The sequence below is a fragment of the Chelonoidis abingdonii genome, chromosome 8 (assembly GCF_003597395.2).
Source record: "Chelonoidis abingdonii isolate Lonesome George chromosome 8, CheloAbing_2.0, whole genome shotgun sequence".
Classification (NCBI taxonomy): Eukaryota; Metazoa; Chordata; order Testudines; family Testudinidae; genus Chelonoidis; species Chelonoidis abingdonii.
The window spans coordinates 45,077,387-45,104,883 of record NC_133776.1 but is presented as its reverse complement, the minus strand read 5'-3'; the positions used below and the strand labels follow the sequence as shown (position 1 = coordinate 45,104,883).

The following is a 27,497-nucleotide window of genomic DNA, read 5'->3' as shown; positions in this document are numbered from 1 at the left end:
CTGCCTTCTCATAATATTTGACCTATGATATTATGATCACACTCCATCAGGCTCTCTGTCAGCAGCTGTTTTCTTTAGTACAACACAGCAAATACAATTTGGCAGATCCTCAGAGGGAGTAAATCAGTAGAGCTACACTGAAGTCAATGGAGCTAGATGAGATTCTAAGGCGACACAATCTCTCTCCTATACACCAATTTCAGGTATTAAAGTAGTGATAAGAAGAAAATACCCAAGTATCCATATAGAATCTTTATGAAGCACAAAGAACAATCCAGATATAGGAACATGTGTCTTTCCCACATTCTATCAACTTCCTCTTTCTAAAAATAAACCTAATATAGCTATACAAATCAACACTTTTGAATCTTGGATTTTAAGACCCTGATCTTACAAAGAAAACCTTAAGGGTGGACCCATGAGCCTATGCACAGGTCTTCTGAAATGAATAACTAGATCCAATAAATCCACATTATTTCAATTTTACAATGATATTCTGTGGACAAAAACCTGCACTCCTTACGAAGGGCTTGGTCTTCCATGCTACTGAATGCTTTTGCAAGAAGTGAAGAGCCAAAGCACTGACACCCAGCTGTGGCCACCCCACACAAGATCTGAAGCGGTTAAGGTGGCCTCCATCTTGAGGAGGTCCCAGGCAGCAGAGATTAATTAGAGAAGATGCTCAGGTGGACAGGAACAGGAGCTGCCTGCATAAAGCCCAGTATCTGAAAGCAGCTGAGGGCTGAAGGGAAGTAGATAGGTGAAGGGAGCTGTGTTTGGGACTATGGAGTCACTCCTTGAGAAGAGGGAGTTTGGGCTGGCAAACTCAGAGAGTGGGAAGCCAGGATGGTAGGAAAGGCTCAGGGGAAAAGCAGTGAAGCACAGGATAGTGCAGACCGTGGCTGCTGATCAGAGGATACCTGAGCTGGAACCTGGAGTAGAGGGTGCCCCTGGGTTTCCCTACTAGCCACTGGTGAAGTAGTACAGGCCAGGCAGAGGAGAGTGGACTGCCTGAGAAAGTTTCTTTCAAAAGACTTTGATGCCCTGGAAGGGTAGGACCATAGTGGAGTGAGAGGGGCCGCAGAGTGAGCGAGGACAATGGGGGGACTAGACCATCAGAGGACGGCACAGCCTCTGGATGGAGCTAATCCTCAGAGCGACCAAGAGAAGGTGTCCATAGTGGTGAGAGGATCCTGTGACACTAGCACTCAGCATTTGCCCAACACTTACGCAGAGAGGTTTGTAGATAGCATAGGGAAACATGCTTGGTGCTCAGCAATATGAACAAACCTGTCGACCTCACCAGCAAGCTTCTCAAAAGGCATAAAGAGCATTAGGTGTCCAAATCCCACTGAAAATCAATGGGAGTTGGGTTCCTAACTCATTTGTGTCTTTGCACCAATGAAATGAGCAGTGATGAGTAGCAGCATTAGAAATTGTAGAGTTTTTTATTATTATTTTAAATGAAAGCTGATATTTTCATGTAGTCATATGACTCCAGCAGTTGTGGCTTTAAAAAAAACACCAAACATAACAGTTGGCAACTTTGCGATCTTAAGTGCTTAAATGGAACCCAGTGATTGCAAATGATGCACTGACCAGCCTGTTTTAACTTGCTTGGCTGGTTCACTCAAATGTGCTTAATGGCTGCACTTAGAAAAATCTGAGAATTGGGCAGCCAGCCATGAGAGCCAGCCACTGGCACAGAAATGTGTCCAAGGGCTCTAAGAGAACATTATATTCACAGCAAGCAGCTCAATGCTTCCCAAGATCGATGAGACACAGAGTCCTTGCCAGCCCACCAGCCTGCAATGCCCACCTTATTGGATTGTGAACAGAAAAGCCACCATGGCTCAGTAGCCTGACCCATGAATGCTACAACACATTACTTATCAGCATTCACACAGGATCAAGCTGTCAGGCAAAGCTTCTATTGACGTCAATAGGTGTTTTGCCTGAGATCAGTGGGAGTTTTGCCTGTGTAGAGACTGCAGAACTTTGCCCTAGACAAATTTTACAGTTCTAAAGGCTGTCAAATATTTTCTACTTCTATTTTCAACTCCTGAATATTAACAGAACTCTCCATTAAACTGTCCAGCCATACTCAAAAGGGCCAGATTGCATTTAGCCCTGTAGAAGGGCATATGTGGGGGACAAAGAATACAAGGAGCCTTAACTCCACAGAATCTTGACCTCCCCTGGCCCAATGATCCCCACACCATGCACCTGCAGGAGGAAGTCTGACTTCTGGTCAGAGTTAATACTTTCTTGGGCAATACATGAATGGATGCAGATGAAGGATATATCTGTTTCTGTTTATAATCTACATAGATTCTATTAACTTTGAGCAATGACAGAGAAAGACAGTACCATCTTTCAGAACTCCAGGTCAAACCTCTAGCTGGGCAAGTTCTCCCATGTCCACATGCTGCATTAACTTGTGTAGCCCAAGTCCATCCCATCCCTAAAATCCCTTTGTATGAGACAGCATATGGTAGGGTCCCATCTGGGTCCCATGAGTGATTGATCCTGGGACCCACCTGGGCAGCCCCATCCCAACCTCCTCCTTCCACAGTGGTTCTACAGGAAGCAAACGCACAGCATGTTCATCTGGGCAAAAATCTATCTATACTATACTTATATGGTCTCTATCACTGTAGTATCTGAGCACTCCACAATTCTCATAGTATTTATCCTTTCAGTATTCCTGTGAGCTATTAAGAGCAATTATTCCCTTTTTACAAATGGGGAACTGAGGCACATTGAAACTAAGTGCTTTGCCCAAGGTCACACAGGAAGTCTAAGGAGGAACAAGGAATTGAACCTGGCTCTCCCAAGCCCCAAACTAGTATTCTAACCACTGGACCATCCTTCCATTCAGACCCAGCTGCAAATGAGAGGATAAGTAGTGGTAATCTGGAACGAAAGTGAGCAGACTCAAGAAAAAAGCAAATGCTGATGTTCTCCTTATACCTCAAAAGGAGAGAACCTTTAAATTATTACTACCCTACTACTTTAATTCTTAAGCCTTTAGCAAATATTCTCTTCCCTGCCAAAAATATTATATCAGACTGAACACTCCAAGGTAATGTGCAGAAAGATCAAAAAAAAGGCATAAGGTTGAATTCACTCTAAATCAGTGGAGATGCACTAGGAATGAATTTGTTCCATGAGATTTTAATCTCATTGGCCCCAACTGCAGAACCCTCATTCACCTCGGTGAGCATTTACTCACGAGTCATTCTGATGGCATCATTTGCAGGTATGAAATGTACATATCGATTTGCATGAGTAACTGTTCACCAATGTGAGGAAGGATTCCACAACCAAGCCCCTATCAGTCCCCAATGAACAGCTGCAATACTACCTTAGTTTGATTTATTTCCAAGAATTACTAACCCAAAATGGATATACAGCTGTGACTGTGGCATCCATTCATCAATGCACAAACATGTGCTTAAGTTTCACTGGAGTAAACAGAACTATTCACGTGCTTAAAATTAAGCATGTGCTTATGCACTTTGCTGAATAGGAATGGACTAAAAGCACGTTTTAAATGCTTTGTTGAAAGCCATTATTTCTTTAATCATCATCTTTTAGGGACAGTGACCTTTTACTGTCAGTGAATATGGGAATTTGACTTATCCCTGGATAAGCAATGTGTGTACAGTTCCCACAGGTGCCAGTGGCAGCATGCATTTCAGTCCTGCTTCACCTTAATTAGCATTTTGTTCAGGGATACCTTTCTTCCACCTTGCAGGAAATAATAAAAATTTACTGATGCATGAAATACAAGGACTGGACCACAAAACTAAGGTTGATTTTATGTATTAGAAAAAAAGTGTCTAGCTTTAGAATGCAAAAACAAAAGGGAGGGGGAAGGAGAAGAGGAAACCCTCAGTGAAAGTGATATCAAAAGTACAAGCTGGGGCTACATATCTGGCACCATGAGGCAGTCAACATTCCTTTCAATATGACACACAATTAGATTCCAGCAGATGAAACAGAAAATAATGGTTATGATTGCTGATGCTGCAGCCCATGGCAGACTCGTAATAGTTTAAGTAGCTGGGTGTATGCCAGCCTCATTGCACAAATGGCACTGCCTGTTCTGTAGGAATCTGAAGAGAAAGAGAATACGAATAGCTTAACGGTGATCTGTCACACATGCCATCCAGGTGAATCCGACAAGTCTTTCAGCTGTAATGAACCAGATCACTATAGGCCACTTTCAAGGAAGTTATGGACCATTCATGAAAAGAGTTTTTTTTTCTTACACGTATGAAATAAGTTTCTCTTGAGCAAAAAGTATAGTAAGCACTTTATTGGTTTACTTAACACTTTTCCCACATGGTAGAAAAATAGCCAGCTTCCCATTATTCATTGTCAGTTAGCCAATCCACTAATATGAAACTTTATTTTTTAGCATGTAAGCTCCATGGGGCTATTTCAAAAATTGTAAATGTTTCCTAAAAGAGAAGGTGCATTAATTAAGGCTGGCTCAGGATAAGTGAAACTGACTAGTAGTGCTCTGCTTCTGGATTGAGTTTTCCATGGTTAAAGTATTTACTATTGATGGAAGTACTGTGCTTGTTACAGACACTGCTGTCATAAAAGATCTACATCTCCTGGTTTCCTGAAGCTGAAAAATAAACTGCTTAAATATGAAATGATCACTACATTGTGATATAAAAAGGAATGGGTAGTTCATGTATGTATGTGAAAGCATGTTTCAAATAAATCAATATAACAGATACAAATACTGTCAGAGCAGCGTCAAGGGGAATGAGTGTATTTGAGGATCAGGCCCCAGGATTCTAATCAGCCATCACACAGCTGGAAGTTCTAAAATCGTAGCCAGAACTCTCATCCATTTCTTCTTCAGAGAAGCTAGCCTGTCTAAAGGAAATAGAGCATAATTGGGCTTAATCCTCTAAATAATGGTTATCCCCTGTAATTCATCGTGAAAGTTTTAAACCAATATCAGACTGCATGCTTACTCAAAATACCAGAATGTGCTCTGTCACAGAAATATTATCTTATCCTACAGAAATCTGACAACTAGGGTTACCAGACAGCAAGTGTGAAAAATCGGGATGGGGGTAGGGGGTAATAGGAGCCTATATAAGAAAAAGACCCCAAAATCAGGACTGTCCCTATAAAATCAGGACAGCTGGTCACCCTACTGACAACTAAAATGAGTGGATGACTAAGGATAACACAAACTGCAGTATACTTTCTATCTTCAAAACACAACATTTCTTCTGCTCGCCTAAAGATCAGTCCACAAAATAATAAAGAAAAAGAATACACAGCCTTCTTTGTACACTGAGATTCCCCTAGTGAAAGCAAATGAGAAGATCTTCGAAAAGCAGAGTAAAGAATTCCATGTAGTTATCTAGCTGAGGTCATCTGGAAAGTTGAAGGAAAATGTTTAAATTTAATGAAAGGGAATCATGCATGACTCAGATGAGACACTAATATTAGGATTAACAGAGGGCCCAACTGTGCTTCCACTGAAAATTCTCATTGACTTCAAGGTGCAGGATAAGACCCTAGATTATCTGATATTCACCTGCGTTGTGTATTTCCCCGTCCCCAACATTAAACATCAATATTATAGCATGCTGATTATTGTGCTGATGAATGCAATGCAATATGACATAAAAATGCATGCTAAAATGTAATAGTTCCTACAACAAATGCAATGTGTGTGTCAAGTCATTTTTTCTGCAATAGTTAGAAAGCCTAAGTTTGCTCTCATTTACCCCCTTGGAAGTCAGTGTTGATGTATGAATCTGACTGAGGGAAGATTTTGGTCTATGTGCTGTAGTTCTCCTAGTGACCAGATGCGCCTCTTATACAATACATAGAAATATACAAATTATCTTGATCACCATATCTACCTCTCATGTATCACAACAATGGCATCAGGATGGAGGAGTGGAATGGGTATCTAACACGGATAATTTGTTCTTCAAGTATCTGGGGTATGGGTGGGGTTCTTTTAAGCATACAATGCCCTATGGTGCTACCATGGACTCATCGTCAAATGGAAGGAAGTTCCATGGCTCATGCACACTGCACAAGATGCCTATGAAAACACCATCATGGATCATTTCATGAAACCACACAACAGTGTCCTAATGTTCTGAGTTTATCCTTGTATGCCAAACAGAGCAGCAAATGTCTCCACAAATTCAAGTATGATTGAAGAAAACATTCTTGAGCCTAAGACAACATGAACCATAACAATGCCTCGAATGTTTTAATCATATAGTATATTCTTATTTTTTACGTTTTCATTTGTGCTCCGTCTTGCCTTATCTGCTCAAAATTGAAAATGTTGCTGAATTTGATATCTTTACTATTGCACTAAACTATAAACACTTAGGTTTGCCACACTGGCATGTCCATCTGGCACAAAGTTTCCTGGTTTGGACTTGCATTCTTTATGCCTCCCCTTTCTTTAATCTCTCAAGTATTTTCCCCCTAAATCATATGGTAAGCCAAGTTCAGCACAGGAATTAACCTTCTAAAGCTCTGCAACTCATTTCCTTCTCACTTGTCCTCAGTATGGTTTCCTTTTCTTCTAAGTCAAGGGGATCAATTTGAATTTTCCTAGATTAGTCTCAACCCTGTTTTGAGCACAGTTGCCATGATTCTTTACTGACGGTGGTGTTGGACTTCATACAAGTGTAGCCAGCTGCATCAATAGTCATTTCAATAATTTCTGGCCCAGTTTTGAACAATTTATCAGAAGGCTTGTCAGTTATGTGTTGCCATTATTTATTGTGTAATTCTAACACCCTAGCTCTGCCTCCCTAATCCTACCAGCCATACAAGATGGATCCTCTGTCAGCATATTTTTAGCCTTCACTCATGTAAATGTACATTAAATAGCGTTTTTAATAATCTCACCACTCTTCCATTCCCCATCCATTTTCTATTGATTGTCATCATACCATGCTACTGTTACCCCACCCCCACCCCCCCATCTTTCTTGGTTTTTTCCTCCTGATAGCTTGATATTTAGCACTAATGAAAGTGCTTTTAGGAATTCTTGGCAAAAAGAGATAGTTACACTCACAATCCCACTTTCCTAAATACCCCACACTGTAATCTCCCTGTCTTTTTTGTTAAAAAGTCCTCAGCTGGTATGTAACTTCTGCAAATGTTGCTAGGAGTTCTAGCATGCAAATGTGCAGCTGAAGTCCCACCACACATTGACCAGATTTGTAAAGTACTCTAAATTCTCTATTTAGCAAATTCCACAGAAAGTTTACAATTGTCTTAATTTCATTTTAAGTCAGTTGCTACTAAATCCCATAGTCATTATCTGTGATATATGCATGTACTATTGACAATGTTCTTGTTGACTGCCAATTGACACAAAAACATGAAATGATCAGAGGTTCATTCATCAAATAAGGAAAGCCAAAAAGTGAACTTCAGAACAATTAAGGGGTACTTACTGTGGCAGAGAGTTGCGGCCCATTCAATTGTGCATGCAGGATGGCTTCATTGATTGAATTCCTGATTCCCAGAAGTGCAAGTTCCAGATCATGCGACCCAGCCATTTCATTAGTCAGATATTCCAGTGTGGAGATATACTCCCTCCATTGAGTATCCAGCTCTGACACACTGGCCAAACAGCCTCGCATTACGTTTAGACAATATCCCACACAAGGTCTGATTAGTGTCAGTCCTTGGCAATGTGGACAGTACTGCATCTTCACTAGTGCTCTGCTACATTCCTTTGTAAGAGTGGCATGTTCAGTTGTGTTTATCACTTCAATGCCCATATTGAGGGCCTGGTTTAGCATCCTACTTGCCCAAAGAGATTTTGACAGCTCTGTAACCACTTCTTTAGAATAACGTCCAAAGGGATTTATGTCTTGTCTTGTTAGTCGTAGACACTCGGTATATTCCTCTGATAAATCTATAATTCCAGGGTTTATTAGCCGACTGTAAACCAAAGGAAAGACACTGTCGAAGAACCGTAAAACTGCATTTTCCACTGTAGTCTCAGCACCCAAAATATACAGAGAGAGGTCTGTAAAAAGTTCTTTGACAGGCTCTGCAGCTTCTTTTGCCATGGTTCTGTAAGCCGTCTCAAACAGGGAGGTTGTATGATTCTCTGCAAAGCGAAGCAATGACTCAAAGGCCTCTGCAAAACAGACATGTTAGAGGTTGATAGAAAAGTAGTTTATAACTTACTGATGCACAGGGACACTGATAATAAAATTATATGAGTCTGGCAGATTTCCCCAACAAGATTACCAGATTCTGACTCTTTAGTGCCTGATCCGCAGACAATTGAAGTCAATGGAAATATTCCCATTGATTTCAATGGGTTTTGGTTCAGGCCTGTGGGCAATACTTGGCAAGGCAAACCACACAGCATTAGTAGCTGCTATTGTACGTGGGCAGGTCCATTTGGCACATTTCCAAAGCAACATTCTTTTTGACCAATAAATGACATATCTCCAGCTTACAATGAACAGTCTGACATTCTAGTAACAAGTACAAGTGAACCAAGAAATTAAGCATCAAATTCCTGAATCAGCAAAATACCTTTCAATGCAACCTATGTCTTGCTGTTATGTGACAGTAAGGCAAGCTGGTAGGATTGCTTTATGATGAAATGCACTGCAATTGTAAGAACTCTGTTCTACAATAATTGCTTTACCATGCAGTATAAGAAATTTTATAATATTTGCATTTAATAAGAGGGAATATTCTTGTTCACTAATTCATAGTATCTTTGTTCACACTTCGCTCTCAGTCTTGTCATTCAGCAGTCTGTATCATTATCAGACTCAGTGATGAAGCTTTATAATATTAAGTCTAAAAAAACCAAGTTGATAGTAAAAATCACTTAAAAGACTAAATATTTCAGTCTATAGAGACTCTCATCTTAGACCACATCTTCACTCTCAAATATTACCGTATTGAAATGACTTGACAAATAACTTAAGAACTCTATGCCATGTGACTAATACACTCCTTGATACATAACCATTGGCTAGTGCAGGGATCGGCAACCTTGGGCATGCAGCCTGTCAGGGCCCGGGCTGGTTTGTTTACCTGCCGCAGCCTCAGGTTCGGCAGATCGCAGCTCCCACTGGCTGCGGTTCGCCACTCCAGGCCAATGGGGATTGCGGGAAGCGATGCAGGCCGAGGGATGTGCTGGCCGCTGCTTCCCGCTGCCCCCATTGGCCTGGAGCAGCGAACTGCTGCCAGTTGGACCTGCGATCGGACGAACCTGTGGACACAGCAGGTAAACAAACAGGACTGGCCCGCAAGAGTGCTTTCCCTGGTGAGCCATGTGCCAAAGGTTGCCAATCCCTGGGCTAGTGTTTAAATTGCTTCCCATGTCACATAATCTAGCTGCTACCCCCATAGAACTATTGAAATCATGCATCAAAAAGACAGAAACACAAGCCATTTACATCCCTCTAAACACTATTCAGGTTTATAAAACATACACTTGTAATAATTTGGACTTTTGATGTGGAAAGTGAATATGTACTAGAATGAAGATTAAATAAGAACATAAGAATGGCCATACTAGATTAGACCAAAGGTCCATCTTGCCCAGTATCCTATTTTTTGACAGTGGCCAATGCCAGGTACCCCAGAGGGAATGATTAGAACAGGTAATCATTAAGCAGTCCATCCCCTGCTCCCATTCCCAGTTTCTGGCAAACAGAGGCTAGGGACTCCATCCCTGCCCATCCTGGCTAACAGCCATTGAGGAACTGTGCCATAGTCTGGGCCTTCACAACATCCTCTGGCAAAGAGTTCCACAGGTTGACTGCGTATTGTGTGAAGAAACACTTGCTTTTGTTTGTTTTAAACCTGATGCCTATTAATTTCATTTTGGTGACTCCTAGTTCTTGTGTTATGAGAAGGAGCAAATAATACTTCCTTATTTACTTTCTCCACACCAGTCATGATTTTATAGACCTCTATCATATCCCCCCTTATTCATCTCTTTTCCGAGATGACAAGTCCCAGTCTCATACATCTCTCCTCATATGGAAGCTGTTCCATACTCCTAACCATGGTTGTTACCCTTTTCTGAACCTTTTCCAATGCCAATATATCTTTTTTGAGATGGGGCACCCACATCTGCACAAGTATTCAAGATGTGGGCATACCATGGAATTTATATAGAGGCAATATGGTATTTTCTACCTTATTATCTATCTCTTTCTTAATTATTCCCAGCATTCTGTTCCCTTTTTTGACTGCTGCTGCTCATTGAGCGGATGTTTTCAGAGAACTATCCACAATGACTCCAAGGCCTGGTCTACACTAGTGGGACTAGTGAATAACGTAGTTGAAGTTGACGTACTTAGATCTATTTACTGTGGTGTCTTCACTACAGTGAGTTGACTGCTGCCACTCCCCTGTTGACTCAGCCTGCACCTCTCACCGAGCTGGAGTACAGGAGTTGATGGGAGAGTGCTCAGGGATTGATTTATCGCATCTAGACTAGATATAATAAATCAATCCCCGTTGGATCGATCGCTGCCCGCCAATCCAGCCAGTAGTGAAGACATACCCCAAGATCTCTTTCTGAGTGGTAACAGCTAATTTAGACTCCATAATTTTATATGTATAGTTGGGATTATGTTTTCCAATGTGCATTATTTTGCATTTATTGACATTGAATTTCATCTGCTATTTTGTTGCCCAATCACCAGGTTTTGTGAGATCCCTTTGTAGCTTTGCACAGTCTGCTTTGAACTTAACAATCCTGAGTAGTTTTGTATCATCTGCAAGTTTTGCCACCTCCCTGTTGACCCCTTTTTCCAGATCATTTATGAATACGCTGAATAGTACTGGTCCCTGGAGGACACCACTATTTACCTCTCTCCACCCTGAAAACTGAATGAAGCTTGGCATATAAAAAACAACTTTGGATAAGCCTGAGCAGTAGCTCAAAGAGCGCTTGAGAGGTAAACGTTAAAGCTTCTATTTCGCAATGACTAGCGTGCTGCTTCTTGCAAAACAACACTTCACGGGAGGGTTAAAGAATAAAATCAAAGCACAAACTGCTCTTACAGTATGGCTACACTACCCACCAGATCGGCGGGCAGTGATCAATTCATTGGGGATCAATTTATCGTTTCTAGTCTAGACATGATAAATTGACCCCCCAAGCCCTCTCCCGTTGACTCTTGTACTCCACTGCCACAAGAGGCACAGGCGGAGTCGACGGGGGAGCAGCAGCCATCGATTTACCATGGTGAAGACACCACGGTAAGTCAATCTAAGTACGTCGACTTCAGCTACGTTATTCACATAGCTGAAGTTGCATAACTTAGATTGATCCCCCACTCCCGCATCGTAGATCAGGGCTTACAGAGGGCCCCAGCAGACGAGTAGTGGAGTAATGTAGGTGCAGCTATCACTCTGACAATTCCTTTCTCAATATTAACCTCTGTTTGACTTGCCTTTTAGCTGCTGTTTGGGAGGGGGATGGGGAAGGATTTGGGGAGAAGTTTGCTGCACATCACAACCAAGGAAACAAAATTACATCCAATTAAAACAATCTATAGCTGATCTTTTCCCTACATCACTTTACACCAGGGCTGAGGCTCTCGCCTTAACAGGTTTAACTGACCTCATCATAGCAACGTCATGTAGTCTGGTAACATTTGGAACAAACTGCACTTTCTCTTATAGGGGGGCCCGGTAGAGGTGTAGCCGGGGTGGTAGAGGCCAGGATTAACATGCATTTGCAGAACTATGTTGAAAAGCTTGCACAGTGCCTTTCCGTATTATGGCTGCCTGTGCTACTACTCCCTCGGTGATTGGACTGAATACTCATGACAGCAAAGGGTACAATTTAACTTGGCTGCTAACTCACGGTGTCCCACAGTACACTGTGTAAATCAGTATTTTAGCCACTATTTTTTAAACCCGGGCTTGTCTTTCATCTGACAGATTGGAACAACTGCATCAGAATCACTCCAGCCATCTTCATGGTATTACAGCAACTAATATCATGGAAGGTTGTTTGTTTTTTTTTTAAATCCTAGAACTTAAGAATCCAGCTAGAATTTGGTTTGAAAAGAAAAAGTTTGCTCTCAGGCAGAGCCCTGGTTTGCCAAGTTTCAGCCTGAAGCAGATTTTTACAGCTATGTTACCAAATTCTACAAGTGGGGTTTATAATGGAAATACTGACACAATCTTAACTCTAACATAGTTAACTACATAGCACTGTGCTAATAAAATATATTTTCTTTGCCAAGACACCCCTATTTAATGTGTTTTGTTTGCTTTATTTTATTCTAGTGGAAATCTGAACAGTTTTCATTTGACTGAAACCATTCAAAACAAATATGTTAATAAAAGAAAATGTGGAAAGCATTAAGGGCCATTTGTGTTCTTTTCTGTTAATGATATTGAGCCTTATATCTGCAGTATGGGGGAATAAGGATTGTTCTCCCATGTCATAGCAGCACCAATAGATTCCCGCACTGTCACTTTACATATCTAACCCTTAATCATGTATTGCAACCATTCTCCAAACAGGACTGAATGAGACATGCTTAAGAGCCAGTCTAAGGCATCCCTAAGAAGTTACAGTTGAATGAAATAGCACCTTTCCTGCCCCCTCACCTCTATACCATACCCTTGGCCTTTCGAACATGAAGAACAAAGGACTGAAACCAAAAATCAAGCATCCAGCATGGACACTTCACAACACAAGTACTGACCCAGCAACCTATTATGCAAGTGCTTAACTAAGCATATAAGCAGGCTCATTCAAGTCAAAGAAACTGTTCATGGGCTTAAAATTAAGCATGTGTCTAAGACACTGAATGATCCAGGCCATACCCACTATGCTATAAGATCACAACAATGTTGTTTTAAAAATATTTAGGACTAAGTTGTAGTTTTTGTAGCTCAAGCGGTTAAGCCTCTGTTAAAACAACAGTGTATGAAAAATGACAGCAGTGAGTAGAGGGAGATTTTCAAAGTCAGAAAGGGCAAAATGGCATCTAAATCCCATTAAAAGTCAATAGGATTTGAGCACGAAACTCCTCAAATCTCCCCCTGTATTTGCACTTTAAAGGTAAGTTTATGATCAAGGTTAATAGTGGAATATGTTGACATTGTGCTATGACTATCAATCTGCTTCTAACGTTCACATCATTATTGCCATACAGTCTCATTCTTCTGAAACTGAGCTTATTTAACACTGAAATTACCATGTTGACTAGAGGCCGCATTGTACAAGGTGCTATATAGACAGTAAATGATAATGCCTGCCCCAAGGGTCTCAACTAGTAAAATAGCTTTCACCAGCTTTATTGGGACAGTAGGTTGTTAGCAGAGGACAATACACTTTGTTTCTAATCATTTTATTGTGAAAATTCTGCACTCCATAAAAACAAAAATTAAAATGTAATAAAACAGAAATGTTTCTGACAATGCCACTTGTTTCCTAGTGTGATGGGAAGAAAGTCAATTGTAGATCATACCTCCTGGAAACTAAACTGAAATGTGCCAAGTTCACAGTATGAAAAGAATATTTTTGTTCATTTTAGATTTGTGGTGAAGGGCTATAAGTATATTAAATGACATTTGATTCAACGACAACAAAAAAAATGAAAACTGTCATTTTAGGCATTCAACAATCTTGAAGGAAGGAAATCTGCATGTTTTTTTCCATTGTTATAAAACACTATGAAAGCACTAGATTGGCTGAATAGCCTTAGCCCTCTAATTAAGAATAATGGGGCCTCATGCAGTTGAATGGGTTCTGTGACAATGGACAGTTTCCACTCGGATTGTACAAAGGAAGCAAGCTGATCATCTTGTTTGAAAAGTTTTTAATGATATACTTTTAATTTACTTTGTGGAGTTTGTTGTATGACATTTAAAAATTACTACAATGCTTTCCGCTTATCTGAAGCAGCGGGTGCTCATTTGTGGAGACTAATAGAAAGTGTTGGAGACATTTGTAGATTTGCAAAAGATCATTCTAAACCTGATCCAAAGCTCATTCAAGTCAACAGAAAGACACTGTCAGGCTTTGGATCCAGCCCTTTAACAGCAATGTTCAACACAATTTTACTAGTCGTTTCTATTACGACAAGAGATGAGTCTGAAGCAAACTCCTGGAATGGAATGCCCCTGAATTTGAAGGGACATTCAAATTGACTCAAATTTCATACCTTGGGCCTCTCTCTCATTCTAAAATATGCAGGGGAAATTAGTTTTATTTTCAGGTTCATTACCTGCCCATTTCAATTTGAGCTCATGTGAAATGTGAAACTCAGGATGTTTTCAGCCAACTTTTGAATTTTAAAACTATATGAGCTCACTGGTGACTATTTAATGAAAGCCAAGCAATGACATCTTCCATGGGGAGAGTTTTGCTCAAGTTGTTTATCATGCTCAGAATGTACTTGACAGTGGGGTTGACGTTGTGTCTGTGATGGCCCAACACAGCTGATCAAACACAGCTCACCTCTGGAAACTTCCCATCTGAATTGCTGGTCCTTTAAAATTAGCTTCTGGAGATCAGCCAAGTCATTACAGATTCCAGACTGTCTCTGCTTATGCACTGTCGGTATAGAAACTCAGCGTTGAGCAGCTGATTATTTTGTACACTAGGGTTCTCCGCTGGTTCTTAGTGCTAATGCACAATAAGAAATAATACTTGATGCATGGCACAAAAAAGAACAAACTTTTACTGAAAGGGACAAGGTGGGTGAGGTAATATCTTTTATGGGGCCAACTTCAGTTGGTGAAAGAGACACTTTCAAGCCACACATTACCCTCACCCATCTTGTCTCGCTAATATCCTGGAACTGACATGGCTGCAACTACACTGCATACTAGGGTGACCAGATATCCTGTTTTTAAAGGGACAGTCCCATATTTAAGCCTTCCTGCAGGTGTCCTGACTTTTTAAAAACAGGCAAATTGTCCCATATTTGCTGTCTCTCCACCTTCAATCAGTTGTGATGGTCCTTCTGCTAGTTAGATCCCTGCTCGCCAGCTGCCTGCCCCCCAGCAGTGAGAGGGGGGGGGGGGTCCAGTGGCTGACAAGGGGGTGAGAGCGCAAGACTGGTGGCAGGGTGAAGATGCAGCACACAAGGCCAGCTGCTCCCCCCTGCTGGTCCATTAGCTCAGCCCCCTCTGCATGTCAGCTCTCGGACTGCAGGGCCCCAACCCCCATCCTGTATCTGGCCAGTGCTGGCTGTGTGCAGGGAGCTGCGGTGGCTGGTGAGTGTGGGCAGGTGCCAGGCAGTGGCCAGTTATGTATCACCCCTGCTGCCCACCCAGCCTTTTATGTGTTCCCCCTCTTGCTGTCATCTCCGTGCTTTGTCCCTTCACCAGCTCCAGCTCTGCTGCTCCTACATATCCCCCGGCAGGGCGGGTCCCTCTCTCAGAGCTGTGCAGAGAACCAGCCCCTGGTCGGAGTGCTCAGCGCACCAACAGCCTGGCTGGCAGGCTCTTTTCTTCCCCCTCTGCCTCTGGCTGGGCCGATGCCCCTGGAAAGCCCAAGATCCTCCCAACCAGGGCGCTGGCCATGAGGATTGAGCTCTGCATGTGCCAAAGCCCCACACAACACTGGCACGGGGAAGCCTCTCCACCCCTCACCTAAGCCTTGGAGTGGTGGCAGGGAAGTTATTTCCAGCCTCTTCATGCCCCAAATCTGCAGGCTTCACAGCAGCCCCCTGCTTAGCACCCTCTTCTCTTGTCTGCCCTGGGCTGCTCCATCTCCTAGGCACCCTCCCTTGCTGAACCACCTCTTGGCCGAGTTTTCTGAAACCCCTGCAGTCAGGTTCCCTTGGCCCTGGTGCACAATGGACCCTTAGGGCTTAACTCCTTCCTACCAGTGCTGTAGTCGGTAGCCAGCAGCAGCCTGGGATGTTAGCTGCCTTTTAACACTGTGCGGGCAGGAAGGGGCAAGCTGCTTCCAGTCACAGAGTGGGGAGAAAGAGATGAGTTCTGCAAAGACACGGGCCAGGTCATCCCTTTCCCCCCGGTGGTTGGAATCAGTTCCCGTCCCTTCCCTCCCACACAGTGTTGAAAGGCTGCTGTTGGCCACATACCGGTGTGAACCCTGGCAGAAATCTGGGGAGGAAGGCATATGACCCTGCGTGCCTCCCCACTTGTTGCCTCGGCAGCATGCAGCACCTGGAGAGGCGGGTCCATCCCAGGGGCCCATTCTTTAGCAATAAACACTGCATTCTAGAGTGAGGCATTACTTCTGACAGAAGGAAATTCACTATTTAAGACATGCAAAAGACCTCACATGGGTCCTCTGCACTGGGGTAGATTCCACACATCAAATGCAGTAAGAGTAGGTCTGATTCCGACCTCAAGCCAGCTGTACGCTGGTGTAACTCCATTCACTTTAGTGGTGCTACTACTGATTTATTCCACAGCAAAATCACAATCAGGTCGACATATCTTGGGATCTCTGTTTAGTCTTCAAGTACAAAGGGAACAATAGGGGTTCAGCTGTTTGTGCAGAATGCACTTGCCAGTCTTGGAATCTGCACAAGATGGCTGAGGCAGATTCAGGAAATGTGTACCAACCCACTCGTCACTGCAGAGCTACCACCTTCCAGAGAACACCCTAACCCTCTTCTGTCAGTTTCCTGTGGAAGGGGGCAATTGGGCCCTCAGTAACAATGTAAACAAAATGTATCATTTACACAAATTGAACCAGATCCCCATTTGGTATAAATCAGTGTTGCACCCCTAAAAACGATGGGCCTATGGTGATTTACTCAGGCTGGGGATCTGACCCATTGTTGTGATTTCTCGTGTTATTTTTAAAATGATGTATCAGTGTTTCAGTGCATGCTGCTCTCCACAACACTGATAATTCATTATACCATGCATTAACTGAACAGATGCTGCATTTAAGCAAAGTTATTTAAAAAAAAAATCCTTTTAACAACCAAGCCATGATATCAACTCTAGTAAGCACATTTAGTAGCCATCAGAAGCAAAAATACAAGCAACAACAGAATACGGAAATACTTATAAAACGTAAAATGTACATACAGTGTAGCATAAGGAAGCAAACGTGACAAATTCAAGTAGCACTGTTATTTGTTTAGCTCTAATATAGTCTCTTAAAGCCACACTAATATTTGGCTTTTTAGCCTTTGAGTCCTTGCACTGATTACAAAGCTGCAAGCTGACAGAAACCACACTATGTAGAATAGGTGCTTAGGTCCTTCAAGCTTTCTCTGTGATCCTTACAATGTTTGCTAAAGTTACAGTACAATATCTAGACATCTTTCAGCAACAGGATTACAAGTCAAAATGTTGTTCTTGATTTTACACAGAGCTTTATGCATGCAAGACAAATTCAGTTAGTGGAGCTACACCTACAACCCTCAGTTATCTGGCAATGAGAATTACTGATAAGAATAAAGGATGAGCCAACCTCTTGAAGTTTGGATGTTCAATTTGGTTCACAGCAAGGTAGATAAAAATCAATGATTTTTTTGACATTTAAAAAAAATTGGGTTTTTTTTTAAATCAGATTTTTGTATTTTGTTATTTATAATGTTTTTCTTTTAAAAAATAAACATCTTTAAACTTAAATCTGAATCTAATACAAAATATGCTAAGGCCTACACTTCTTATAATCTTTTAAATCATTCAAATAAGCAATAAATATTTTGAATTCATGAGTCTTTAGCAGAACCTTTTGAGTTAAAAGCTGCTTTTCGACAGAAAGGGAGAATCAGGGGACAAATGTGTAACTTTTGTGGTCAAGCTTTATAAATATGGCACAATAGGTCATATACTGTATTAGAGGCTGTTTTGTTTTATTAAAATAAATGTTATATGCTGTTATGTGCAAACTCCAGTTACCATCCTAATGAAGCTTGACACAAATCATGAGCAAAAGGTTAAATATGTAGAAAATAAGTAATATATTATTCTTCTTTTCCTAACATAATAAAATATACAATTAATAAGAATCTGAAAATATTAAGCTCCATAATTGCTTAAATAAATGTATATAGTTATAGTGTATCCTCCTGGGTAGCAAAAAGATGTACCAAATCTAGTGTAAAGCTCTATTTAGTTGTAATTCAATGATTTAATGGTTAGATCAACCAATGAGAATGCATCTTCCTGCAGAAAATAACTGAAGTGCAAATGGAAAAGTTGATTAAAATCAATTCTTTAAATTGAGGCTTTTCACTTGGCAATTTACATCATTATTTAAATTTCCTTGATGTAAATCAGTCTACCCAAATTCATGGGGGTGTCATCCAAATGTATATGGATAGCTATCGTTCGGAAATCTCAAGAGATCAGGCTGTCACTTGAGAGTTACAAAACCTTTGCTAACAGCAATAAATCTAAAAAAAAAAATGGAATTTTAATTTCAGGTTTTGCCTGATTTTCTATCTTGAGTGAAGGATGAAAGCTCTTTATTCACGTTAAATCGTCATGCATGTTATTAGTTTTACACTGGCAGGCCATATGGACCATATGGATATAGTTGCTCTTGATGAAGCTGACAGCAGAAACAATTAACATATGTAAAGAACAGGGTTATATCAGCAATCTTGTGGCAGCAAAATGCCCATAAGGCAGGAAATTCAAGTTGCAAGTGTGCTTCCAAAGCCCTGAGGCCAATAGGAACTGCCAACACTCGACCCTCCCCCACTCCTTCCCCCCTCCCCACTCCACAAGAGGAAAGCCCTTATGTTGCTCTCTAGTGACCCCCTCTGGCATATATTGAATGGAGCTAAGAGACTCTAAGGGTATGTGTACACTGCATTTAAACACCTATAGTCAGACCAGGTCAGTTGACTTGGGCTTGCAGGTCTGAGGCTGTGGGGCTGTAAAGTTGTGGTCTTGGGTTAGAGCCTGAGCTCTGGGATCATTTGAGGAGTGAGAGTCCCAGAGACTGGGCTCCAGCACACGCCCTAACATCTACACTGTGATTTTATAGTCACGCATCTCTAGCCCTGCAAATGCAAGTCAGCCAGCACACGCCAGCTGCGGCTGTTTAGCTGCTGCATAGACATACCCTGACGGGTGCTACATCCAGATCTCTTCTGCTGCCAGGAAAGTGACCACAACTCAGGTCACTTAAGTAGGGAAAACAGGGACTCCAACAAGACAGAAGAGAAAAAATGTAGAGAAATCATATCCTCATTTTTCTTTATTTAAAACAAGTTTAGTTATCAGCCTGAATTTTCTCATAGCATAAACTAGGGGCCATAAGCCCAATGGCTCGATCCTCAGTTGTGTAAATTAGTGTCGCTTTACTGAAACCACTGGAACTGTGTAGTTTACAGCACTGAGGATATGGCCTAGTACTTCTAATAACAGTTTGGAGAAAAAAAATTGCTTCTTACAGAAGGTCAGCATTGCCCCTGGACAATGCATAGTTACAAGTCTCTTTTCAAAGGTCACAAGTTTAGAAATGGATATGCTGGTATATGACAATCTTCCCATATATCTCAATTCACCATACTTTTACACCAGTTTTACATCAGTGCAACTACACTATAATGATTACAATCGAATGGCACTGCCATAAATCAGAGTGTTACAGAGTGCAGAATCCAGCCCTCAGGTATGTCCACACTGTAGTGAGCGCCCAGGATTAGTAGAACTCAAGTTAGCAGACCTCGGGTGTGTTAACCCTGAGTGCCTACACTCATTTGTAACCCCAGGTTAGGAACTGTTGACCCCTCGGTCCCAACCTGGGACTCCAGCATCTACACTGCATTATGCAGGTCTGAGTCTCACTACTCACATCCCAGACTTCCTAACGCCTTTTGTTAGTGGTGCAGTGTGGGAAAACTTGACTCTCCATGAAACTTGACTTTCCAGAGGACAAAGACAATTGGCCTGTGGGATTGTAGAATATTTTTGGAGGATTCCCAGACCACAAGTCCAGTGGGACTGCATCTATGCTGCAAAGCAACAAGGCTAGAATCCTAGGTCCTCGTTTGACTCAGGCTCAGATCATCCACCTCTGTGGGGTCCAGGGACTTTGGGTCTGAGCCCTGGATTAGTGCAATGTGTGTGTAGGTGGAAGGGAGGTTAGACTTGAGCCTGAGTTCGAACCATGAGCTTACAATGCAGTGCAGACACCCCTTGGGAGTACAAGGAAAACAGGAGTTAATGGGCACTTTATCTTGTTATTCATCTATTAATTTACCATCAGTTCAGCTATTTATCCAGGATACTGACGGTCTGATTCTTTTCACACACTTGGCTAAATGAGCAGTAATTTTATAGAAGTCAGTAGTTAAACTGGTATAAATTCATTAGAAGGGAGATTAGAATTAGGCCAGATTTAGTGATATACATGAGTTTATTCCAGCTGTAAAATCAATTCATTTGAATACGTTCTCTGCAGCTAGGTTGTGTTGTTTTTTTTTAAATGGTTTGTGGATGTTTGGTCTGGGCATTTAAAAGGACACTAGTGCTTCCCTCAGGGATGGAAAACTGGTGACTGCATCTGACCCCCAAGATCACTTTATTTGGTTCCATACATACTAACTTGCTCCTACCAAACAGGCCGTTACCATATTGGGGGTCTTGAGTTGCTTCAAAAGGAGCAAAGCTAAAACCAAAATATATTGGCATCAGCTAGCAAAAGGGATTAAATGAAGGCAACACACTTTGAAGTTATGCCAAGAGAGTGTTTTCTGAACTTTAATGGCAGCCATATCCTGAATAGACAGACAAAGCCAGGGTGTGACAACTGGCCATAAACATATCTATTGCACAAAACAGCAATCCAGTGCTCTATCACCAGGAGCTAATAAACCTATACAGCAGACCATCTTGTATGACTCAATTACAGATGGCCTGGGAGAAAAAAAAACCAAAACACAAATCAGGAATCTGCTGTTGAATTTATAGGTAATATCATCATTAACTGCTCTAGGATTCCATCCTTATCTCTAACATCAGCCAAAGTCCCTGTGATGAAATGGCTGATATTGCTCTTCACAAGAGCACATCAGAATGTGGTAACTCCTTTCAATAGACATTGGCCCTTGGATTCTCTAGTCTGGCCAACCTGTACTCAATACAACATCAAGGGGTGGAAGTTTTACAGTGCTTAATACTTAATAAAATAAAGTTACTCCTATGCTCCCTTTACTTTGCAGTTGACCCCCAGCCTAAGTTAGACTAGCCCTGAGGCTGCTGTGACTTATAACCAGTTGCCCAAGGTCTTTAAAAGTTCTGGCAACTAGAGATAGCCAGAGCACAGACACACCCCATCTTGTCCCCTTTCCTTCGGGATGTCCCTTGCACCAGCACCTGGATGTGGGGGCACTGCTACAGTAGCTCTATGATATCTGATGATTCCTCAGTGAATGCCTAGGCTCTTCAGCTGAAATGAGTTTCCAGCAGGATTGTAAGGGGACTGATTTTCAATAGGAGTTGGATACCAATTCCACTAGGCAACTGAGAAGCCCAGTGAAGGCATATAAATCTCCATGTATTTTTGGATATGGGGGGACACAAATCTCTTTTTCAGTCAGTCAATCTGTAGGTTTTCTTCAACTCTGACTTTAATTATGGGTTTAATATGAAATCAAACAAATGGTGCTAGAAGGAAAAACACATGGTTCAATTTCTGGTGAAACTGACAAACATTTGAAACAATTAGTGTTAGGTTATTTTGTTTTTTCTGTATTTGACACTGGCACATGACAGTGACAGAAGCGATATTACCCAGCCAAAGACAGATCCATCGCCTTCCAAGTTGGCAGCACAATGAGAAACAATTGGCTAGATATATAACTGTAGGAGGCACTTGTGTTACAAAAACAATTTAGATCCAGATATATAGCTTCTTTGGTGCTGATGTAACCATTTCACGTGAAATCGAATGGCAATTTCTGCAGTCCATATTTTGGAAATATTTCTGCACTGCTGCATATAGTCATCATAATACATCATTGCCAATTTTAGGAGTCCTCTTGCTTGATGATTAACAAAACAGCAATATACAATGAAGTCACTATTGGCTGAAAAAATATTAATCAAAGACACAGTCAAGGGAAACCACATATACTTCAGTGCCAAGCTGCGTCTGCCAGTGTTTTTTGCTATGTCTTGATCATCATTTCTAAAGAAAACACTGAACGAAAGAGTTTATCCAAAAACTCTTCTCCAAGATTAGGCACTTAGGACAATTTTTTTTAAAAAAACTGTTCACCATTTAGCCAATCTTCATTTTTCTGATAAATACAAACACTGACCAAAACTGCTTATCTAAACAATTAAATTGAAACAGTATTATTTTGCTACAAGGCATTTCTATATAATTGTATATTATTCTTATATGCTGTAATTGGAGATGGTACTTGTCTATTCCTTTTAAGGTGAGCAGATAAGAGTACAACTAGTTCATGAGAGTCGTGAAAAAGCTCGAGTCCAGATGTGCTGTAACCTTTAATGACACTAGTGTGCTTCTGCTGACAGAAAAATAAAACAAATGGTTCTCCTATTTCAGTAGGAGTCAGAGGGACTTCTAATGTTCCAATGGGACGATGAACTAGATGAACCGAAAGCCTTGAGGACTGTGCAGCTATCCATATTATTTCATCAATCAAAATAGTCACACAATCTAAACCAGCTGAATTTGAGCTGGGTAGCTACTATTTTATGCTCTTAGCTCATTAGTATTAACCAAAGCTGGGCAAGTGCAATCAAATAAAAACTACAAACGTGCTTCAATGGTATTTGCGAGCACTATTATTTACTCCTTGAGAATGTCTGTGTTAGGAAAATATGTTCTCAAGAATGTGCAAGGAAAGGAAAATGCTGTAAATACATATTTGCACACAAATAATCCTGTATACATGTATTCAGAGGCATCCGTTCTGTTCATGTGGCTAGTATGGAAGTTCTTTGTGGGTTTGGTAGCCATTCAAGTCAGGAAGCGGACACAATACCATTTGATTTAGCTGATCAACCACACAACATAGATAGCAAATATTTGAAGCAGTGAGTAATCTGTGAGCTATCCACTGGGTGAAATACATTTACACAAATCATTTGTCAAATAACTTTGATGAGCAAATCTGTAACAATCTGTTTGCAGATAAATTAATTAACAGGCAGAATGCACTGAATAGACAGATTGCTGAAAGAGTTCACCTAGCTCCATATATAGTAAAATTTTATGTTTGTATTTTATGTAATTTAAAATAAAGAATAAAAATAATAATGTAGCATGTATTAAACATATTGGTGTAGAATTTGATCGTATCCTGCCAGCCACCCTTTTTGAATAACAGAAAGGAATGGCCTAATTGGCCAATGGGTAAAAATACATCAGCCAGAATCTGTGTCTGGACTGATTTCAAAGCACTAACAGACTTTTGAGGGTCACCAATTCGTTGTAGATTTTGCATTTTCAAATAAGTAAGAAGAATGCCATAATTGTTTTCCTTTGCATTGCAATTTGTTGTTTCTGTTCAAAATGTTCTGTGTAAATTAATTCTGTTTTGTATGTGAACGAGAAATATGTGTGTTAAAAAAATAAGTGTAAAGGCCATTGCTGAATCAGATGTATGAAGGTGGAACCGGAGACGGACGCAAGAGTGCCAGGAGGTTGCAATATGCAAATTAATTACTCTAACAATAAAACAGGCACCTATCAATGGTACCAAAATAGCTGTATAAAACCAGCATAAAATAACTCCCTAAAAAAATAATTTAAAAAAATGAAAACAACTAAAAGAAAACAAGCACTCAAACAATTATTAACAACAGAATGATGGTGCAAAACTCATTAGTTCCAATAGTCTGTGTGTGTGTGTGTTGTAATTAAATGCATATGCTAATTGTTCTATCTTCAATAAATGTAGCGTATTGCCTTTTCCCCTGAAAAAGATCCTGAATGCTTCTTATAAGCATAACATACTCGGTGGAGATCAGTCTGTTTCAGGATTTGAATGCTAAGGGTTCGGACTCCACCATGAGGCATGGAGGATGGCATAAAGTACTGTTGTACAGAGAGGTGTCCAGGGATTAGCGGGGTGGTCAAATAATCAATTTCTTTTTATTTTAAGGAATGTCCATTATGAGAAAAAAGTATGAAAATAAAATTTCATCAAATAGATTGAAAGAGAACCAGTTTAGAGTCTCTGAACAGACTAATGAGTTGAACCTTCACTGGGTTCTGTCCCTCTGCCACCATCAATAAAAGGGAACTGAGGGAGGGACGCTGCTATCCTTCCCTTTTTGCCATCATATGGGAGCATGAGGTGGCATATTTTCAGAGATAGGAAAGTTTTTGCAAAGGGCAGCATTTGAGCTAACTGGACCCCGAAACTAAAACTATATGAACAGATGCATGTTTGCATGGGGAAGTGAAGAAAGTGTCCATTGACTTTAGAAATACAAATTCTGCTAAAAAAAAAATGCAACAACCTACAGAATATTTTTAAAAATAAAAATTAGCTCAAAGGCAATTTTATTCCATGGGATTAGACCAGCACATCATTCCCAGTCACTCTTTAAATCAGGTCCTGGCTGAGGTTCTAGGTAGGGTGCGGTAGAATGTTTAAAAATTAGTTAGAAAGATTAAGTCCTTGATCCAACAATGGAATTAATTTCATTGTGTTAGATCAGGCCTTAGAAGAACTAAGTCTGCCCTGACTGCTCTTCTTGAAAGTCACGGTGTTTTGGAGTTAAAATGGGTTGTTGTATCATCACATCTGAGATGGCTTGATGGTGAATTTAAATATCTACAGCAGTAATTCATTTGAGTGAACACAGCTTCCAGAGGCTTTGCACAGTTTTCCCATTGCTTTTCTAGACTCTAACAGTCTGACTATTACATTCTAACACACTTTTAAGAACTTTATTCAGTTGCTGCCAAAAAAACTTTCCAAAAGGTGCAGCTCTAAGGGATTTCTATTTGGTGAGAAACCCAAGGGAAGAGCTAGATTTGAGGATACAGGGGACCAACAGAAGTTGGTCCAATAAAAGATATTACCTCACCCACCTTGTCCTTCTATAGAGTATACACACAGAGTTTTTAAAATATTTCAAAGACGTAGCACAGAGCCTTCACCCCTGAACATTTGTAGATATTTTCCAGTACAATATGGATACACATTGAAGACCAGATGTAGTTTGGTCATTCATCCTAGTTCTTTGAAATGTGCATAATAAAATGAATCACAACCATTTTTTTTTTATTTTGCCTCTTTTGTGCATCCCTAATTGTTTGTATTGTAATCTCACTTCACAACCCCAACCACTGTCCAGGTCCCACTGTGCTAGGCCCTTCACAGAGTGCAAGGCAGTCCTTGCTCCGAAGTGCTTACAATCTCTATAGACAAGACAGTGCATTATCAAAGTCCACAATGGTTAATCGTGAGCTCTGTAGTGCAACAGAGAGAACTGATAGAGATTCTGGGCCGAATTCCATTCCAACTTCACCATGAGTTAAATCAATGTACCTACAAGCAATGTAAAGAAAAATGTGATAAGCTGGGAATGCACCAAGAAGTAGGTAAAATGTAAACATATTATGGCACTATCGCACCATACTATTCCGAAGGTGGGCAATATTCCAAAAAAGGAAGTGGGGAAGGGGGAATGCCTGAAATTGCTTATGCAGCTTTCATTCAAATGAAAACTATGGAGAAAGTAAAAATTATGCTAACTACACACAATGCCAGGTACTAATAGTGGACAGGAAAAGATGCTCTCATTCAAGAGAGAGCTCAAAGGCACTTCAAATTTGACACATTTCAGTTTGGAGAGAGAGCAAGCTGGGATTTCCAGAGGCACTGCAGAGTGCTCTCTGTTGTCCAATTCACAGAAGGCATTGATGATGAACCTCAAAGAGCTGAGCATCATATTGGTTGCAAATGAATAAAAGGAGAAGTAGTGGGTCTAAATTATACCTCTAGAGTCTTTTAGTATCTGAGCGCATCCTCCACCACAGTATTGAGTAATCTTTATATAATTGCTGTCTGACACATTGCGACATGACATATTTGTGTGTTTTCTAGTGGGAAATACTTTACAGCTGTCAGTAACTTTGGGGCAAAGCAGAAAGTGAGATATTTTATTTGTATACCTCTGGTGTATTGTAAGCTATTAAGAAGGGAATGGCAAGTATTTTAAAAGGTTATAGTTGGTTTAAAATGTTCTTTTTTCCTTGTAAAGCCCATCAAGGCAAAGCAGGAATTTGATCTGCACAGATAAGACTTTCTAAATACTTCTGGGAACTTTTTCATTAAGAGAGTAGCAACGAGACATGAGTCTCTAGAGAGAGACTTTTCTTGACCCTCTTATTAGACAGTTCAACTGGCAGTAGGAAAACTAATACGTTTGCTTCAGAAGGTCATGAACTGTTTCATGATTTCCAGCTGAATTGGTTAGGTCATTGACCTGTTCCTAAAATCTACGAAAAAAATAACCACCCGAGACAGTACTAAGTTTAACCAAGCTAAAGGGTTTAAAAAAAAAAAGTGGATTTTGCTCTATTGTTTATTTCCTGAAATAGAAATATGCCAAGTATTTTTGAGTCCTGTTTGAGTACTGGAGCCATGATGGGGATGGACAATAAAAAAAAAACCCACAACTTAAAAAAAAAAAGATTAAGTGCACATTTATCAACAACTTTAAGCTGAAGAAAACAATCTTTTATGTAGGGAACAGCAATAACGCAACCCTGCATGCTCCACAATGGAGAGCTCCCAGCTGGCTTGGAAACTGAACTCCCTGTGCCCACATGCCAAGATTTCAGCTCTCACCTGCAAGAGGAAAAAGGATCATCATTCACCATAGGAGATAGACACTGAATGTCAGTTTTCACAATCACTGTGTTCCTCATCTCTTCAAAAGTGTGGACCACAAATGCTTTTTGACCATTTCTCCTGGTTCTGAATTGGCTAATATGAAGTGGACGCTCCCTCCTGAGAGTTCACTACATTTACCCACCCACATTTATCAGAACTTGTTTGCTGTCAAACTACCACAAGAAAGTTAAAAGGAATTTCCAGCACCAGCAGGTTTCTCTGCTTTAAAAAACAGCAGGTATCCATTAATTTTGTTTTCAGTCAGCCCTAAGGACTTGATCCAGTGGCCACTGAAGTCAATGGAAAGACTCCCATTGACTTAAATGGGTGTTGGATCAGGTCCATCATGAATATGGGAAAGCATGACTGGTTTTGCTTTTTAAAAGCTTGACATGTTCACAAGCCTAGGGAGAATTTAATTAAACTCAGTAGTGAGATTAAAAGTTGAATGACGTTGCAGATAAATTTAACATGTTTTTCTATGTGGTTTTTTCTTATGGTAAAGATTTCCTCCTTAATTTATCTTCAGCTCCCTTTGAGTAAAATGACTGGCATGTGTTCAGCATATGGATCTGCACTGGCAGAGGTACAGGTGTTGGTGATTTTATAGTTAGCCAGATGTTTTTGGAAAATCAGCTACAGTTATTCCACAGAGAGAATGCACAGTCCATTAGT

General features: G+C 40.7%; 1 protein-coding gene across 2 annotated transcripts in view; it reads right to left on the bottom strand.

The window, feature by feature from the left end:
• The window catches only part of LOC116815952 (glypican-5-like), a 630,803-nt gene that overhangs the window by 461,996 nt on the left and 141,310 nt on the right, over positions 1 to 27,497 (bottom strand). For both annotated transcript variants that reach the window (XM_075068568.1, XM_075068569.1), the window contains exon 3: positions 7,476 to 8,170. In XM_075068568.1, coding sequence (XP_074924669.1) covers positions 7,476 to 8,170 — 695 coding nt within the window. The remainder of the gene's footprint in view (positions 1 to 7,475; positions 8,171 to 27,497) is intronic.